General features: G+C 46.9%; 1 protein-coding gene across 3 annotated transcripts in view; it reads left to right on the top strand.

Annotated features, from left to right (window-relative positions):
• Window positions 1–18,928, top strand: part of TMEM132D (transmembrane protein 132D) — a 197,120-nt gene that overhangs the window by 40,997 nt on the left and 137,195 nt on the right. For all 3 annotated transcript variants that reach the window (XM_066562220.1, XM_066562219.1, XM_066562218.1), the window contains exon 2: window positions 4,748–5,636. In XM_066562220.1, coding sequence (XP_066418317.1) covers window positions 4,748–5,636 — 889 coding nt within the window. The remainder of the gene's footprint in view (window positions 1–4,747; window positions 5,637–18,928) is intronic.

The following is an 18,928-nucleotide window of genomic DNA, read 5'->3' as shown; positions in this document are numbered from 1 at the left end:
TTCTTAATTTCATATGGTAAAGTAGGGGAAGTCTACAGGAAAATCAGACTGGTTTAGTCCTCAGCCTCCCCTTACTTCTTGCCACTGTGTCACAAAGCTGCTGGCAGTAAAGCAAAGCAAGCCTTAATCCAGAAGTGAAAAGTGCACTGCTAATGGTGCTGAGGAAGCTGAAGCTGCCACAAGGCTGGCAAAAGAAGGAAGATGGGGAATCATCCTTGGTAGGCTCCGGTTTGGCTGTGGAGGATGCTGGAACCTGAGGAAGGAACAGGACAAGCAGCCTACAAACCCTTCAGGATGGAAATGATCCTACTCAGATCTTCACAGTCTGAACCCTCTGTGTCGTGCCTCCAAGGGGCAGAGCAGATCATCCCCCGGTGCAAACTGTCTGAGCTGCACCTGGGGAAGGGGCTCACTCTGTTCATAGCTCGGCTTTAAAATGCCTCCCTTTTGAGCATTAGCAGATTCAGCCACTTAACTGGGTTAAGGCTGAAATATCTTAATTTTTCAGAAGTGAGCCTGAAGTTTCATTGGAGCAGACATCTCCCACAGCATTACTTTCCAGAGCTGAAAATATATCATGCTAGCCGAATTTTTTTTCTAGATACTTTTGCTGAAATTATTTCAACTCATAGCAAACCTTGAAGAGCAGAAGTGTTGAGAAGATTCAAGGAGAGCAGCTGAAATGAACTAAAAAGGTAAAATTTCTGGCCTTGCTGAAAAGAACCACTTATCTCAATCCCCAAGATACAGCAACAAATTCCATCTATTGCGTTACCAGCCTGAGCCTGCAGCTGGGAAGGCAATTTCCCTAAGAAGTTGTTCCCTTCAATCTACCAGAAAAAGACAATTTACTTTTTTTTAATAGTAGCATTATATAATTGATTGGAAGAGTTTTATATCTCATGAATGCTGGATGATTGTGGATTGAACTGTTTTAAAAATAAAGTAACTGTGAGGGCTGAAATCCCAAGGATCTGGCAATAGAGAATGGAGTTAGTGGGCTGGCAGAGTCCTTCAGTTTTCTGAAGCCATGGTCAATAGCTGCAGTAGAACTGAGCTGTGAGGAGTGGTTTGTCCCTGGCTGAGAGCTGCTGTTCCATGGCACTCGAGGAGTAAAGAGGGGAGGATTTTAGCCAGGGTGCAGGACAGAATGAGTGCCTTCATGGGGAAGGCAGCGTGACTGAAAGGTGAGTGCAGCAGGAGCAAACTGAACGTGCTGCCTTTGCCTCAGAGGCTTTCAGACTCACTGACCTACAAATCAGTTGCTTCTTCCATCAATGGCGAGTATTTTTTAAACTGTCTCAGCCAGAGGAAGGCTTACTGAGAAGAGAGGACAGAAAACCATCCTGTGGTAACATCTCAGGCGGCCACAGACTGCAATCCTCAGCAGACTCCAGAGCAGGAGGGGTCAGACGGTCCCTGTGACGCTGAGAAATGGTCACTCCTGGCCTGAGCAGGGCATCCGCACCAGGGCTGGCTGGGTTCCTTACCCTGCTGGGCATCCTCTCCTGGGAGCAGAGCGCTGCTTCTTCTGCAGCCAAGGTCTCTGTGTGGAGACGTTTCCAGACACAGGAGGACAGGGAAGGTCAATTGCAGCTCTTGGGTTTATCTTTTGTCTTGATGCTGTTTCCTTAGGAGCGCTTCAGTTCCCCGTCCTTTGTTTTGTTTGATGTACTTACAGTGAGAGAGTCACTGTGTCACCCTTGACTTAACATTCAGGAGGGTTATTCCAGTGGAACTTGGGTTACGATGGTATAGATGGAATGTAATATTTAGGATAGATTATATAATTTAAATCTTTAAAACATTGCTTTTCTGCTGAGTCTCACTCAATAACAAACAAAATGGTAATCTTCTGCAATTCTGTCTTTGTAAAAACATGCATAATTTTTACAAAAATAGTCATGGTTGTAATTAAGGACGCTGATAGTTGTTTTTGTTTTTAATTTCCTATCCTTCTGAATCCTTAATAAACTTTCACGGTCAAAATCCAGATGGTACAGCAGAGCTCAGTGTTGTTTTTGAGACTCTTTTTTTTGTTTGTGCTGATTATAACTCTCCCCAGATAAAAGTTTAAAATGGTTTGGATTTTTGGCCTTTGGCTGTTTGGAAAGCTGCTGTCAGCTTCCAGCACAAACCAGTTCCAATCCAATGTGCATTCCCAGCTGGTGCTGGGGGAAGGGCACTTTGAGGGGACCAGAAATGTAAAGCCAGTGCATTTATTCCAGCTGTGAGGTTGGTTCTGCTTTTCATAGGCTTTCAATTCACCTTCTCTTCCTTTATTTTTCCCTGTTTGTGTTGCTCTCCTGTTCTGAAGAGTCACTGATTTACAGAATCTGAGGAACATTGTCCTGTGGGGATGGGGAATGCAGAGGAAAAGTTTTTAATCCCTCAGATAATTAAGCACTAAAATAAATGATTAAAAAATTATGAGGCGAAACACTCTGTTAATTTTAATATAAAAATAATGTACTTTTCCCTGTGGAACACAAGGGAGGGAGCTGCAATCAAAATAAGGGGAATAAAAAATTGAATACTCAGAGTTTCTTCCTCTTCAAGTTGCTTCTGTGATGCCTTGCTGTGCTTTGCCAAGATGTTGGGAGGATGAAATGAGTGTGGAATTCACAAATGGGGCATTGGATGGGGAAGGGTGCTGTGGGCTGGGTGAGCTGAGGAGTGCAACAGAGCAGAGCTCCAGCCCTGCAGCTCCCTGCCCCAAAGCCAGCAGGGCTGGCAGGAATCTTTGCTGGAGGATTGTCCAGAAAAAGGGCTTGAAGAACTGCGCTTGCTCTCCATCAGTGTCTAGAGAAAGCCTTTAGAGCATTCGGCTCCCACTCTAAGGCTAAAATGAAGGTGGTTTTGTGTGGAAGAAAGCTCTGCAGTTCAGTCTTTATGAAAAATGGTCTTTGTAGCAGATCTCAGATGAATTTGCCCCCTCTGGGGGTCACAGGATTTCAGGTTTTCAGTGCTCTTGCAGTTTACAGTCTCAGATGCTCCTGTGTGCTGGGGCCATTTTCCTGGTCCTTCAGATAGAATTTATTTCCAGGTCTTTGGGGTTTGAGGGGACCTTAATTAAACTTTGTAATGTAAGGTTTTATTGCAGTTGTTTATTGGAAGAGGAATTCCTCATTTTCAAGGTGTAGAGGGGGGATTTTGTGAGGCTCTGAAACTCCTGTGTAATCCTTTCTTCCTGGTCTCTTCCATTCTGAGATTGCTTCCTTCTGAGCGATGCCCACCCTTATCTAGGGTTAGTTTGTTTTGGTTTGTTGCTGATTTTTAGGGGATTTTGTGGATTATTTTCTTTTAAGAAGCCAGATAGTTTTGCTTTTGCATCTAGAGAGTCTTTTGCCCTTCTCTTTTTAAAACCTCACTCTGTTTTGCATTGTGTTAGGCCTGGAGACCCTAACCAAAATCACAGCTTTGGTGTTTGAGGTGCTGCTCCTACATAAATAAGACAAGTTGGTTATGTTTGCAGTCTACAGACAGACAAAGGGTAAGGGGAAAGAAACACTTTAATTTTTGGACAGCAGCACAGGAAAAATGGCTTGTCTGAGGTTGGCTGCAGCACCTAAATGGAAGATTCATGGTTAGCAGTAAGTGGCATCAGTTTAGGCCACCACAGTACTCATGAGCAGATAAATATTTAGGTCAGATGCTGAACAAAAAAATAAAGACTACTAAAGCATTTGTGAATTAGAGCTTGAGAAACTGGGTTGTCTTTGGATGCCTTTGTCCCCTTTCTGAATAAGGGAAAGGACTTGAATTTGCTGTGGGGAAAATAAAAAGGCAATTTATTTCATAATTAGGGTAGAGAATGTGAGCACAAAGGTCAGCTGTTCAAGTGGGAAAGGTGACACTGTATTTGCATCTGTATTTTTAACGTTTCTGTATTCTTTGGGACTGCCATTTCCTAGAAAGGAAGCAGAGCTTGCCTGCCTCAGGTAATTGCTGGCTGGCAGAGTTAAAATAGGTGCCCTGCAGTGGGAGAGGCTCAGGGCCACTGGAAATGCTCTTTGCGTGCAGTGAGGTACAGCCTCCAGATAATGCAGCTGGGTGAGGGGACAGTGGAGGGTTAGGCAACAAGAAATCCTGATGGTGATTTACAGAAAAACCCTTTATTCATGTATAAAGTGAATAGAAGGGACTGTGAATTGGATGCAAATACAACTCCTTTTGAAATCCTCCCAGAGTGATGTAAAGGAGCTGTTGTGTAAATGGCTATTGTGCCAAATATTTCTAAAGTGAAATTCAGCCTTATGGAGGCAACCATTTAGAGTCCATGTATTGCTTGAGAGTGCTGAGAAGGTTGAAGTGAACTCTGGGCAGTCCATTTGCAGCATTTGATGTAAAATCATTGCATTGGATTCCTGCACAGGTGGAGCTGGCTGTAATGATCAGATTTTTCAGATGTGCCTGTGCAGTGATCTGGGGTTGCAGGTGCTGACTGGGTCACTTTGTCTCTGATGATAAATGTTCATTGCAGTGCAGATGTGACCTTTGGCACATGTAAACCTCCACAAGCTACTTCTTTTAATCTGGCTGTCATGCAGAATGTATCATAAAGCATTGTTTTCCAAGCTGATTGGATAAATCATTGTCAGCCTAGGCCACCTCTGCATGGACTGATGGAGTTTATTGCCACTAATCCCAGCTGCAGCACTGTCCAGCCGCTCAGTAAAGTCAGCCAGGTTATGTCACAGGATGACTTGGAGATCTGATCTCTTAAACTCTGCTTTCCTTCCAACAGTGACTGAGAGTCGAGGGATCCTGGAGAGCATCCAGAGGTTTTCTTTGCTGCCCACTTACTTGCCGGTGACCTACCGCATCCACAATGCCGACGTTTCCTTCTTTCTTAAGGAAGCCAACCAGGATATTATGAGGAACTCCAGCCTGCAGTCCCGGGTGGAATCCTTTCTGATCTACAAATCCAAGAGCCCACCCGTGTTAAACGCCAGCTATGGGCCTTTTTCCATTGAACAGCCAGTGCCCCAGGAATTAATGCTGTCTTCAAATCCCTTTGGATCCACCAACAAGTTCTCCTTTAACTGGAAGCTGCAGGCCTACATCCTGAGCAGCAAGATCTACCTGAGCAAGCCCCGGGTGCAGGTGCTGTTCTACATCGTGGGCAGGGACTGGGACGAGTACAGCCCCGCGGAGCGGCTGCCCTGCCTGCGCGTGTTCGCCTTCCGCGAGACGCGCGAGGTGCGCGGCAGCTGCCGCCTGCGGGGGGACCTGGGGCTCTGCGTGGCGCAGCTGGAGCTGCTGCCCAGCTGGTTCAACCCCCCCACCGTGGTGGCTGGCCGCAAGAAGCAGCTGGAGAGGTCTGAGGGCAGCCCCGTGGAGCTCTACTACTCCATCCAAGCAGGGGATGAGAGAGGGGAGTGCGCCAAGGAGGACGTCAGGAAAAGCAACGGGATCCGCTCGGGGCGCAACGACATCGATGAGTCGGGACCTCCCCTGCAGAGGATTGGAAGTGTTTTCCTTTACCAGACACATGCTGCCCCTTCTTTAACTGAAATGAGATTGGATAATAATATTGTCATCCAGTATGCACCAAAGACTGTCAAGCAAGGGGACATTCTGACTTTCCTTGTATCTGTTGCTAAAAACTCGACAGAAGATCAGTTCACACTGAGGTAAGGCTGCTTTGTGTTTCTTTGGTACCTTACTTTTTGTTTCTCTGCTCTTGGAAGTCACTTTCTCTGTGTAAATGGCCTAACAGTCCATCAGTTGCTGCTCTCCAATCTGATACTGTATGAATTGTCTGAGATGTGTCTCATAGAGTGAGAGGCCTCTTCCTGAAGTTCTCCTTTGAGGAATGCTCACAAAAATTGAAATGGTAGAGCTGGGACATATCTATGTACTAAGAGGTGATAACATCTAAATTCTTGAGAGCTGGAGTTTGCAGTTCCCCTATCTCTCACTGGACTCATGTTGAGATTAATGAAGCTTAAATCCACAGAGTTATTTACAGGAAATGAGCAAGAATTGGGCATTTATGTAGGATTCACATGTTTCAGCATCTCTCCCCAGCTTGTCGTGAGCTCTGTTCTGTATTGCGGGATGTTTGAGGTTCCTAAAGATTTTTGATCTACCAAAACAATTTCTGAAAGTGAGAAAGTGCCCCAGGGGGTGGTGGTTGGTGTTTGGATGTGACATTAGGTGCCACATTGGTTCACCTCATTCTGTCCAAGCACTGAGCTGTTCCAGGGGCAGCTCCCTGGAAGCACCAGTACAATCCAAGCCAGACCAGTGAGGACTGGGCTGGGGCATGGAGCAGGTGTGTGTGCCTGCAAGGGAGACTGTCCGGGGTCTTTTCTTTCCAAGCTTGCCCCTGTGTTCAGCACTGTAAGCAAGGGCTGTGGGGCTGATGTGTGGGAAATCCGTGTCTGCAGAGATTATTCCATTTTTGATCTCTTACCAATGACTCGTGCCACCTCCTCCTGAGCTGAAGGTCAGTGTCACACTCTGGCTTCTGGAGTGAGACTGACTTGTCTCAGGTGTTTGTCCCAGAAGTGGTGGGTGTGCCAAAGCTCCCAGAATGTTCCTAAAACAGCAGGTGCATCCTAGGAGGGAGCAGTGACCTCCCCACTTGTACAAATGCCACAGACTGGGAACTGCATTCGTACCCAGCTGTGCTGAGCACCAGGGACACTTTGGAGCTGCCACCTAAGAAATCCTGAGAGGAAACTCCTTTCTCTGGCGGTTACACATCTCCCCTTCCAGCAGAAAATGGGGCCAGGTTGGAAGTGGAACATTCATGGATCTCATGTCTGCCTTGGCTGGACTAAGGAGGAGCTCAGATTGGGCACCACTGGCCTCAGTACTGAGAGCTCAACCCAGTAACTTTTTTCCCCTTCCCCGGGGAGATTTGTGGGGAAATGGTTTGCCCTAAAATCAGGACCTTTTCCCTGCGAAGGTGTGTGATGTACAAACTGAACAACCACAGCACTTGGTTGCTGACTCAAGGGCAATTATTTCTTTTTCATCGGGTGGAGAACAAGCACATCTCCTCACCATATCAGTTGCTCATCTTCTGAGTCAATCTAAGATTTAAATTGTGTCCTGAGTACTGATTTCAAGCAGCCAATCAAAGCTCCTCATAGCAAATGTTCAGGATGGCTTTGTCTTTTATTCTCTGTACTAATGACTTAATCACAGCAGCAGACATGGCAACTTCTGCTACATTTGAAAATAGGTTTAAATATAAACATTAAAAGCAATTAAGGTAAAAAATGTTTATTGTTTTTACTCTGTAAATGTAGAGCCTTAGAGATCTCACTTCAAAGCATCTCTGTTTCCATGAGCTGTAATCTATTAAAAGTGGAGCTGGTTACAACCATGATAATTGTTACATATGGGTTTATAAAATTTTCAAAAACCTTGCTTTGTTTAAATTAGCATGAAAATGCAGCACCTGAACTTTTTAAGGATTACTTCTAAAATGAATTTTCTGGAACAAAAAGGAGAAGATGTGTTTGAATTGTAGCTTTTTATTTGGAGATCTAAGGTAGCATAAAACAAAAAATAAGCTAAAAATAGGGAGTGACTATCAGTTCAAAATGAAAAGTGTGGCATTCTTGTCTTAAAGACAGCACTTTGGTGTTACCTTTTAAAAGCAGACTTTTGTAACAACTCGCTGTTGCTTTCTTGAGTTTTGATTTCTCTTGACCTCCTTTTCTGAGAGCACCTGGCTTTCAGACTGGAAGCTGCTGCAGTGTCAGAGTAGGTATAATGTTATTTAATTGTGCTTCTAGGGAGCCTCTCCTCCCTTGGATCTGCTCACAGCATCTCTAAGGGGTTTTGGGTTGGGTTTTTTGGTCAGAATTGTGATTTCTGTGTTCATGGCATATTCTCCATCTGTCTGGTCTCATTCTGATCTTCTCTCTGATAGAGGAAAAGGTCTCTTCCCCCCTCCCCCAATGTAATTGCTTTATGAGAAAATTTCTATTAATTTTTATTTCAAACCAGTCCATTATTTCTTGAAGTTCTGCCTTGAGTGGCAGCAAGATTTGGAACTGTATTCATGAAGTGAGGCCAAGGGCTGCTGGCAAAATGCTTTTACCATTGCTTTTGCTCCAGTGGACTGGAAACTATGGCTTGAACAGATGGAAAATATAGGATATACAGGTCAAAAATGAGGAATCAGACATGCAAAACAGCCAAAAGTAAAAAATTACTCATCACTACTGAGTCTTTTCTGGTTCAGAACTATTGTGCCTAGAGTAAACCCTATCCCCTTTCTAATAGGAAATTGTCTTCAAGGGCAGCCTTCTAGAAACTTCTGAATACTAAAAGATTTAGGGAAAGGTACCCTTGGTTTTTATCTTGTGCTGCTCCGCACAAGGGAAGATTTAGAGGTGTGAATGTGGAACTGATGGACTGTTTTCAATTTTGGAAAGTGGTTGGCCCATAAGAGGCAAGGCCTAGGTTTTGTTTTTTAATGAGCTCGGGAAATTAAAAATATTTGTCTTGACTCTGTATGAGTGTGAGAGATGGAGGAAAGGAAGGAGATAAAATATAGATGATGGGTAAATATGGAATATTGCTGTAGCTTGAAAGCTTCAGCTGGGCCTTAGGGATTTCTCAGCTTCATTCAACACTTGCTTCCCCTTTTTCCCCTTCTTTTCCCGTGCTGCTGGCCAGGGCAGGCTGAAGGCTCCTCTTCCTCCCCATCATGGGTGCTGAAAGCTTCCTGGTGTTCAAAGAAAATATTCCAGTCTGTCTTGTTTTGCTGTTTTTCTGCAGTTGCATGGTGCATGTATTGGAAACTGAAGTGAGATCTTTATTGGTGGTGTTTTTGCTGAGAAAGAAAAACATGAAGTATAATTCCATGTCAGTCCTTGCAAAGGCTTTCAGCAAGTGAAGCCTCAGAGCTGTGGTGTAACCCAGTTCCAGGTCCTGCTGGGATGGGCTCGGTGCTGTTACAGACACGGCAATCTGTGAAGTGTGTGCAGCATCCGCAGCTCCAGCGCGAGGAGCAGGACTTGGCTGAATGCACGCTGCAAATACAGCTCTTTGCTTATTAGCTTTTGTTTTGTTTTGCTGGGCCTAATAAACATAACCTTCTGATTTGTTTTAAAGTCAACAGGATTGATACTTTCTGCTTGCAGCCTTTTAAATTTGTTTTCCCATTTCTGGAGATGAATCAGCAAAGAAATTAGAGAGCTGGAATTGCCTTAAGCTACTGAGTGCTAGGCCTGGATGCATTCATGAGTGGAAAAAAACAGCAGCTTTTTTTTCTTTTTACAGTTATTCAATTTCTAATTATGCTTCCTGAGTCCTGTGTGAGAGAATGATTGAAGGTTGAAATAGAAACTTGTAAACCTCCCATACTGGAGAAAAGTAAGGGTTTTTTTTATAAACTATCAATGCTGTTTCTGCATTTGTAAACCCAAATTGGGGTTGGACATCTGTAGTTACCAGTTTTATAAAGTCTTGGGAAGCTTTGTGGCTTCCCTCTGGTATTTTTAATGATGATAATTGTGGGAATACAGGGACTGGTGTGGAATTGTGGTGGTGAATAAGCAGTGCTTATTGATAATTGGGAAGATTTTCCCCAAAAGGCCTAAGAGTTTGTTACATGAGCTTCTTATTCTCAGTTTTATCTACCAATCAATGGACAATAATCCAGCAAACATGAAAAGGGCTGCATAAATACATGAGGGGCGCAGAGTCCAGATCATTAGCACTCAATTTACACAGCAAGAACATTTGAACAAGACTGGCATTTCATCAGATTGCCTGTGTGTTCGTCTAGTGCTGGGCTAAATCAAATCTTATTCTTCGTGCTGAGCTGAATCACATTTAAATAGCAGAAACAGGTGGTGATCAGGAAGGTTACCAGCCACATAAAACTCTGAGATGGGCTTTTCTCTAGGCCTTAGATTATGTGGCTATTTCATGGTACCCCAGCCCTGAGCTTGTACCTCCTCTGCCAGATTGAAAAGAAGCCTATTGTACATTTTTACCATTTTTACTCCTCCTTCCATAGCTGGTTCTGTCAGTTAAAACATCCTTGTCCACATTCTGGTTTAAACAGCTTCTAAAATCTTCTCATAACTGACTTTTTCCCTCTCTTCTAACCATGAGAGAAAAGGAATTAAAAAAACCAAACAAAACCTAAATTACCTCTTCTTTTGAAATCCGACCTCTGCATTTCAACTTTTTCACTGCTCAGTCCTGATGTAAAAATAAGATTAAGGTAGGCAGGAGTTGGACACTGTGACCTAAGAAGATGAGAGTCCAGTGTCTTTGTTTTGTGGTAAAAAGTGGTAATTTCTTTACTGTTTTATGGAAATAGCTGTTCTTTCCCAACAGGAGCTGGTCAGAGGTGCTTGTGCAGCAGGGCTGGGTGGAATCACCCCTGTGCTGCTGCCTGGGGAGAGGCTGCTCCTGGGGTTTCTGCTGTGTTCAGCATGCTATGCCAGTAGGAATTAACTTTCATAGCCTGTTTATCAGCTACTCAAGCAAATATAATTTTTTCCATCTTCTGCATGGCAAAATAGCTTTCCTGCGCTGCTAAGTGACTTGCTAATGGCCCAAAATTGTCAGTGGCACTGTGGAGACAGGTGCTTCAGAACTATTGACTTCCAGGGCACTCTATTACCTCCTGTTGGACTTGCAGATTATATTAAGAAGAAAATAGTTCCTTCTGTTAAAATTATTCCAGTTAACATCCTCTGCCTTGAGAATCAACTCACATTGCCTGAGCAGGTGTCAGGAAACTGAGAGACAGATCCAGCAAAGCATTACCCACACGAGTGGCCTTTGCAGCCATCTGTTATTTCAGGTTTGATGCACTCAAGGCCTGTTATCCTGCCGTCAGAGCCATCCCAGAGCCTGGCCCAGGTGTGGCTGGAGCAGCAGCGCCTTGGAGCTGTGTGAGCAGCGTGCGGGGCTCTGCTGGCAGGCACGGGGCCCTGGCACAGCCCCGGGGTCCCTGTCCAGGCAGGCTGCACTGCTGTGCTCGGCTTGTCCTGCTGGGAGGGCTCTGCCTCCCCTCCTCATCACCTGGAGACTGCGGACATCAGGGAGCTCTGACACTGGAGCTGCACTCTTTGGGGCTGCGCTGCTGCCTTGCTCTTGTTCTGCTGCACTCTGTGAGATTTGGCTGGGGAAAACGAGCTTTCCAGTGTGGCTCATGAATCTGGGGAGCTGAAGAACATCAGCAGAAATCAACTGAACATGGTTATATCTGGGAAATACGGGTCTGGGGTGGTTTGTTTAAAAAAGGGGAGGCTTGGAGTACTACAAATCCCCCAGTTCATGGAATAGATGTCAGAAGTGTTGTTCTGTTCCTCCAGAACCGCTCAGTTCTCAGTGCAGAACACGTTAGCAGCTCCTTTGTATCAGAAATGAACCAATATGAGAGGGGCTGTCAGGGCTGTGCTGGTAAAGGCAAGACAGATGGAGAGGGTGATTGGCACTGACAGGGTGTGAGCTGCCAGGGTGCAGCTGCTGCTCCTGCCATCCATCACACCTGGGGACGTGTCACACCTTGCATGTGCCCAGTGCCACTGCTCAAGGGCAGGGACTGCAGGTGAGTGAGCCCAGGTGAGGGGCACTGAGGGCTCTGCAGGTCAGTGAGCCCAGGTGAGGGGCACTGAGGGCTCTGCAGGTGTCAGTGAGCCCAGGTGAGGGGCACTGAGGGCTCTGCAGGTCAGTGAGTGAGCCCAGGTGAGGGGCACTGAGGGCTCTGTAGGTGTCAGTGAGTGAGCCCAGGTGAGGGGCACTGAGGGCTCTGCAGGTCAGTGAGTGAGCCCAGGTGAGGGGCACTGAGGGCTCTGCAGGTGTCAGTGAGTGAGCCCAGGTGAGGGGCACTGAGGGCTCTGCAGGTCAGTGAGTGAGCACAGGTGAGGGGCACTGAGGGCTCTGCAGGTGTGAGTGAGCCCAGGTGAGGGGCACTGAGAGCTCTGCAGGTGTGAGTGAGCCCAGGTGAGGGGCACTGAGGGCTCTGCAGGTCAGTGAGCCCAGGTGAGGGGCACTGAGGGCTCTGCAGGTCAGTGAGTGAGCCCAGGTGAGGGGCACTGAGGGCTCTGCAGGTGAGTGAGCCCAGGTGAGGGGCACTGAGGGCCCTGCAGGTGAGGGGCACTGAGGGCTCTGCAGGTCAGTGAGCCCAGGTGAGGGGCACTGAGGGCTCTGCAGGTCAGTGAGTGAGCCCAGGTGAGGGGCACTGAGGGCTCTGCAGGTCAGTGAGCCCAGGTGAGGGGCACTGAGGGCTCTGCAGGGCACACATGTGTGATCTGTGCAGGGATTCCTTTGTTCACCAGCCCCGGGCACTGCACACCCAGGATGTGATGAACGTGTCCTTTCCAGCCCCTTGCACTTCCCTAGTTACTCCTGAAAAGTTTAGGAGCTCTCTTTTTATCTGTATTTTGGTGTCTGACATTTTTGTGAAACTTTGGAGCTCTTCCTCTAATATTCTGGTAAAACATGAAATCTCATCCAGGTAAGGATTTTTTCCTATTTCCAAAGTACCTCTAAAAATAAAGGCTAAGTACATTGAGAATAAGACATTTCATGGGAGACAAAGTAACGTTTGATTTAAAATTATTGGAAATGTTTGACTTTTCAAATGTTGCTTTCCCATTTTTAAGGGTAACATTAATCCAGGATGAGCACACTCATGTGAAATGCATCAGGCAATCTCAAGGTGCATTTTTGATCACAAAAAAATTGGAACATGAGTTTTCTACTTCTAATGGCAAATCTGAGCCCTTTCAGATTTTAAGGTTATTACTCAAACAGGTCTGTCAGATCCTTGTAACATCTTGTAAAGCCGTGGTAATGAATTGTCCTGTCACTTTATCAGATGTCAGCCTGCACAGCATCAGTCACTTTGCAGCAGTTTCCTCTCTGCTGCTGGTCCCTCCTGCAGCCCTGGGCAGGTTTCACACACAGCAGGTCCCAAAGCTGCTGTGAGCCCTGGCTCTGATCAGCTGTGTCCGTCTGTCCTGGCTCTGCACCCTCTGTATGGTGGTGCTGCATGGCATTCCCCTCTGCTCTGCACGGTGTTTGTGGCTCTTTTTCCAGGCTGCTGCATCCTCCCCCCTTGCCATGGCATGGAATTCCCCTGGGAATGGACTGAAGGGAGCTGCTGGTACAGAATTGGAGTTTGTGCTGCTTGATCTCCTCAACCCCATCACAAAGAATACCAATGGTAATAGCCTGGGGTGGGTAGTTCATTGCACAAAATAATTGATGGGTATTATGGTGGATAGAATCTGATGTAAATCTATAACAACTTTAACTGGTGAAACCAAGCCCTGGCTGTCAGGGCAGGAGTTTTGCCTTTGGGATGTTGGAGCTGCACAGCCTGAGATGCTGGGCATCCTGGCCAACCTGCTGGGGCCCTTGGACACTGAGTGCACACTGGGGAGATCTCTAGGAGCTTCAGCTCTGAGGCACAGGGTTAGTGGTGCATTTCTGTGGGTGCTACATCATCATAATGTGGAATACAGTCAATACATCATACATAATGTGGAATACAGTCAATAGCACTGAGGGCAGGCAGAGCTCGTGCCCAGTGTTTGGGGCAAGGTGGCACATTGGGAGCCAGTGTCCACGCCTGGGTGCTGTTTTGTTTGAGGGCTCTTGGAGTAAAGATGTTGACATGCGAGGGACAATTCTCCCATGTCCTAGGGAGGACACACTGTGGGTTTGGTGCCAGGCAGGCTGTGCTGGGCAGAACCTCAGCCTGTGCAGTGCCTGTGTTTGGCGGTGCTGAAATCAGAGAATTGAGCTCACAAAATCTGACGTGGCCACTTCAGTGGCTCTCTGACCTCTCTAGCAATTGGCTGGAGTAAGCAGGACAGACATCTGCTCTGAAGTAATGCAGGGACCCTTCATTTTCCTACTCATTTTTAATTGTGGTTGGTCTACCCGTTCCTTCCTCAGCTGTGCCTGCTGAACTCGGGTGCACCGTGCTTTGTAAAGGCTCATCAACAAAAGATATCTCCTCATAAATCCTCAGATCTAATGCCTAACAGCTCTGAAGGGTTTGGGTTTAAGGATTGTCATTTTTTTGAGGAATTGCCTATTGCAAGTATTCATTACTCAAGCTAACGGATACTGAAAATGCCTTTAAATCACCTGCTGGGTTTTCCTTGCTTTTTTTTTGCTTTGTATGTTATTTTATTTCAGGGATAGGATTTCCTGCATATAGGTCCTGAACTTTTACAGTTGATCTATGAAGGCTTTTTTCATCTGCAGCTAGAAATGCTAATTTATCAAATAAAAATAAATTAATTCTTTGATTTATCAAATAAAAATAAATTAATTCTGTGTTGAGAGACCCTTTCTAAACCATGTCTGTGCTCCGGATTTAGCAGACAGTAACTGCTTTGCCAATCTGTCAATTGGAGCAATCTGTAAACAGTGAAAGAAAAATGTCACTCATCACCAGCTGGTGGACAAATTTGAACCCAGGAGGGGAAAGGCAATTTTGGGTGTTCAAATAAACAGGGAGGGCCTGAAGGGGCTGGGCTGTGGCACCAGTGCGAGTTCTGGCACTATTTTTGATTAATTTTCAAAATGTTCAAGAAGTTTTCAAAAAACAATTTTTTGTGACCATTCAGATGTTCAACCCTCACTGAAACGTGATAAAGAAACAAAGTTCTATGACCTGACACCTCTGCAGTGACTGGGGCCTTACTTTGGGACATGCAGGGTCCTGTCCAGGGTGGCAGGTTCCAGGAATTTACTGCAAGTTTCTCAATATCTCTTAATAATGAAGGAATGGAGGGAATTTCCTTTATTGTATTATTCTAGCTTCTTGACCCATTTGTTGGAGGGAATATATTATTAGCTAAAAATTCCCAAAGTGAGATACCTGCAGAGAAAAGCTCTGTGCATGGCTGTGAGGTCTTGTAATAATTAGGTGGCTAAAACACTTTGGAATGCCTGAAAAATCTCATTATTTAGCTAGAGATGTTTAGGCTTTCTTAACCACCCAGAGTTGGTGATACTTTTCAGCTGTGAGGGAGGATAGGAAGTGCTTGGCTGTGCACTTTTTGGAAAACAGACTTCAAGTCTCAGTTTGGGAAGGTTGTAAAATAGGAAGCTGCTCACCACAGGCTTGCAAATGGCTGAACTAGGACCTAACTGAATAAATAAGGTGGCTGCAGGGAAAGAACTGAAAGAGGGAAAGGAGGAGGGAAGAAAGAAGGGCATTCCCCAAGATACATTAACATCTGTGAAATAAGACACTTGTAAATGTATGCTAATGGCCTAAATGTTTCCATATTCAATTAAGTAATAAGTCCCGAGTTGGCAATATCCTCCCCAAACATTCATTTACTGAGAGAAGGCTCTGCTGGGACAGCAGAGGCACCATAATGAACTGGTGTGGGCAGTAAGACATGATAATGCCTACTTCAGAGGGAATTACTGCTTTCATAATGCAATTTACAACAAGAATTTACTTGTTAGAAGAGTTTTTTCCCCTCTTCATTATGACAGTGTAATTATGGCTCCAGTGGCTCAGGATCATTTTGAGAGGAATGAGTTACCAAAGCCTTTGTACTGGGTGTTCTCAGGCACTCTGAACACAGGACCAGGGGCAGTTGTCTGTAAACAATCATCACGTGGAAGTTCTCACAGGACAGCAGCCTGCTTGCAGCTATCTCATCCTCCTTCTCTGGGCCCCACCTGCAATGCATTTCCTGTTTCTTTCTTGCAGTGTGTTTATTTATCAGTTTGATTTAAAATCTCAGCCCAGTTCAACACTGACAGGCTCTGGTACAGTGCTTCCAGATGTGGATTTACAGGTGTTGATGCCTGAGTGGGTAGCACTGGCTGTGGGCTGCTTGTCCACTGTGAGCAGCCTGAATATTCCATGGCTGCTTCTGAACAAGGGGCTCAATCCCTCTGGAATTGCATCCTTTCAGAATTCATGTAGATGTAGTGCAGGATGCTTCCAGTGCCTGCTCAAAGCCACAGCAATTTATTAAGTTATTGTCTAGCTGACAGTCTTTCACTTCAGCCTCTGAATTTGGACGAGTGCATTTGAGCATGATAATAATCCTTGATGCTCTGTGCCCCCACTGGTTGTGTTCAGGTTTCTGTCTGTGTTTTCAGACCAGCCAGGCACTATTGCAATAACTGCTCTGAATAGATTCAATGTTTGTTTGTTTTTCTTCCTCCATTGTCTTAGGAAAAGCCTGTTAGGATGGCACTTGGCAGAGACTGCTCTGGCCTTGTCAGACAGAAAGTGACTGGCTGTAATGTGCTTTTTTCATTTCTCTGAGAGGCACCGAGAGATTGACTGTGCATTTGTTACTTAAGACAGTGTTGGTAAAATCTTTTTCAATTATGGCAGACTTCTCATCTTCACAGGGTGGCAGATGTGGCTTTTTCTAGAAGCTGAGCTGGATGTGCTGGAGCCTGGAGAGATGGCTCAGCTGAAACAAAGCTCTCTGCTCTGGTGAGGCATTTATCCCAGCCTGGAAGGAACATCTCCAGTGGGTGTGAGTCATTCATACATCACTGGCACTGCCTGGAGGTGACTGCCATCTCCCTGGCCAGGGACAGGGCTCAGGAAGCCATTCAGATCACAGCTCCTCACTGATGGGAGCTTGTCTCCATGGCTGGCTGCAGCACCACACCAAAGGCAGGGACCAGGAACTCTGAAACCCTGCCAGGACATCTCCTGATGGCTCTGGGTGTCACCCAGACCAAGCAAACTGCATGTGTGAAGTGCAGAATTCATTCATAGAGATGCTGACAAGAAATCTCAGTAGTCAGAGATGTTCTTTGGAGGACTGTAGAACATGCTGCTAAATGTGCCAGGAAACTTTAGAAAAACTAGAAATTATTAATATGTGGTTACCTGATGATTTATATTTCTTAAATTGAGTAAATGCTAAGGCAGAAAAAGTAGATAAAAAGGACTTTTGCACTTATCAGATTGATTTTATCTTTAGGTTTCATAGTGTTTTACAAAAAATCTGACTGCGTTTTGTAGTCAGATGAGCTGAAGCAGAGGCGAGGCTGAAGTGCCCAATGTCCAGGAGAGTTGATAATTTCCCTTCAGTGCTACCAGGGTGCCTCATGTCCTTGCTGTATCAACCACACTGCCAGGCTGTGAAGATAGATCAGACAATAGAGGGGAACAGCAAGGAATTTTTCTCCTTTTGTGATTTAATAGACTCTTCTGCTCTGTTTGCCCTCTGAGGGAGCCAATAGATTTAATACCCAATTTCTCTCATCTGCTATCAGAATGCAAATGTGATGGCAGATGAATATACTTTCAAGAATGCTTAACCTAATGGGCATGTAAAGCCTGGTAATTACCAGTTGTTCGTCTCCTCTTGTGTAATGGTTTCAGTAATAGGCAGCACCACACACTGAGATCTTGGTGTGGGCCAGGGCCAGATTCCAGTGCAGCTTCTCCTGCTCTTCCAGTGGAAACAGCAACAACAAAGAAATACAATGTCCTCGTTGCAATTGTTCCATTTTCAGTACCCTGTGAGTACCAGTTGGAATAGTAGGTTAATAATCCAAATTTAGCATTTCATCGACCTTTGATCCAACACATGTGGTAACAGTGACAGAGTTTTTGTACTGCATGTGCCACACAGGCAGGGATGGTGACAGAGCAGACTTTGGGGCTTTGTGGCTGACAGAGAAAGGATTCAGCCTGCGGTTCCTGACCCTCCCAAGCCCCCTCTTGTATGGAAAAGAAGCAAAAAAGACATGCAGCTCAAGGTTCATTACTCTCAAATTTGACAACAATGATAAAAGATAAAAGCTCTAATGGAAACACTGCAGACTAAGTAGAAGTTGGTCCATCTTGCTCCCTGCCTGCAGCACCTTAAAGCCATTGGGAACAATAGACTCTAGTGGCCTGAGCTGGGCTGGGAATAAACACAGCAGTTGGTGTTGTATTTCATAATTCATGTTGTCACTGAGTGCCACTGTTGTGCCAATGCTGGGCACATTCCCGGAGCACACACCGGGCCCGAGCGGCAGCACTGCCTGCCCGGACAGCTCCGGTGCTGCTCCGACACCAGAGCCAGGCCTGCCGCTCTGCTCCATGGACTGGGAGGATGCATTTTGGTGTCGTAGCCATTTCTGGGCACTGCAGGGCTCTGCCTGGGGCCGAGCGACCGTCTGAGAGCTGTGAAATCCCTGCCTGGCTTTGATAATGGGAAAGCAAAGGCAGAGCCGTGGGTTGGGCTGGAGCCTTGGCACCAGAGGGAGGGGTGGCTGGGCAGGGGCAGCAGGGTCAGTGCCAGCACGGGCAGGGGCAGCGGGGTCGGTGCCAGCCCGGGTAGGAGCGGCTCTGTCACAGCCTGGGCAGGGGCAGCAGGGTCAGTGCCAGCCCGGGCAGGGGCAGCGGTGTCAGTGCCAGCCCGGGCAGGGGCAGCAGGGTCGGTGTCGGTGCCAGCCCGGGGCAGGAGCGGCTCTGTCATAGCCCGGGCAGGGGCAGCAGGGTCGGTGTCAGTGCCAGCCCGGGCAGGGGCAGCGGTGTCGGTGTCAGTGCCAGCCCGGGCAGAGCGGCTCTGTCACAGCCGGGGCAGCGGTGTCAGTGCCAGCCTGGGCAGGGGCGGCGGTGTCAGTGCCAGCCCGGGCAGGAGCGGGTCTGTCACAGCCTGGGCAGGAGTGTCAGTGCCAGCCCGGGCAGGAGCGGGTCTGTCACAGCCTGGGCAGGGGCAGCGGTGTCGGTGTCAGTGCCAGCCTGGGCAGGAGTGTCAGTGCCAGCCCGGGCAGGGGCAGCAGGGTCAGTGCCAGCCCGGGTAGGAGCGGGTCTGTCACAGCCTGGGCAGCGGTGTCAGTGCCAGCCCGGGCAGGGGCAGCGGTGTCGGTGTCAGTGCCAGTCCGGGGCAGGGGCAGCGGTGTCAGTGCCAGCCCGGGCAGGGGCGGCTCTGTCATAGCCCAGGCAGGGGCAGCGGTGTCGGTGTCAGTGCCAGCCCGGGCAGGGGCG

This window comes from Molothrus aeneus, chromosome 18 (assembly GCF_037042795.1).
Source record: "Molothrus aeneus isolate 106 chromosome 18, BPBGC_Maene_1.0, whole genome shotgun sequence".
Taxonomy (NCBI): domain Eukaryota; kingdom Metazoa; phylum Chordata; class Aves; order Passeriformes; family Icteridae; genus Molothrus; species Molothrus aeneus.
Note: the sequence above shows the minus strand (reverse complement) of the source record. Positions and strands in the feature narration are given on the sequence as shown.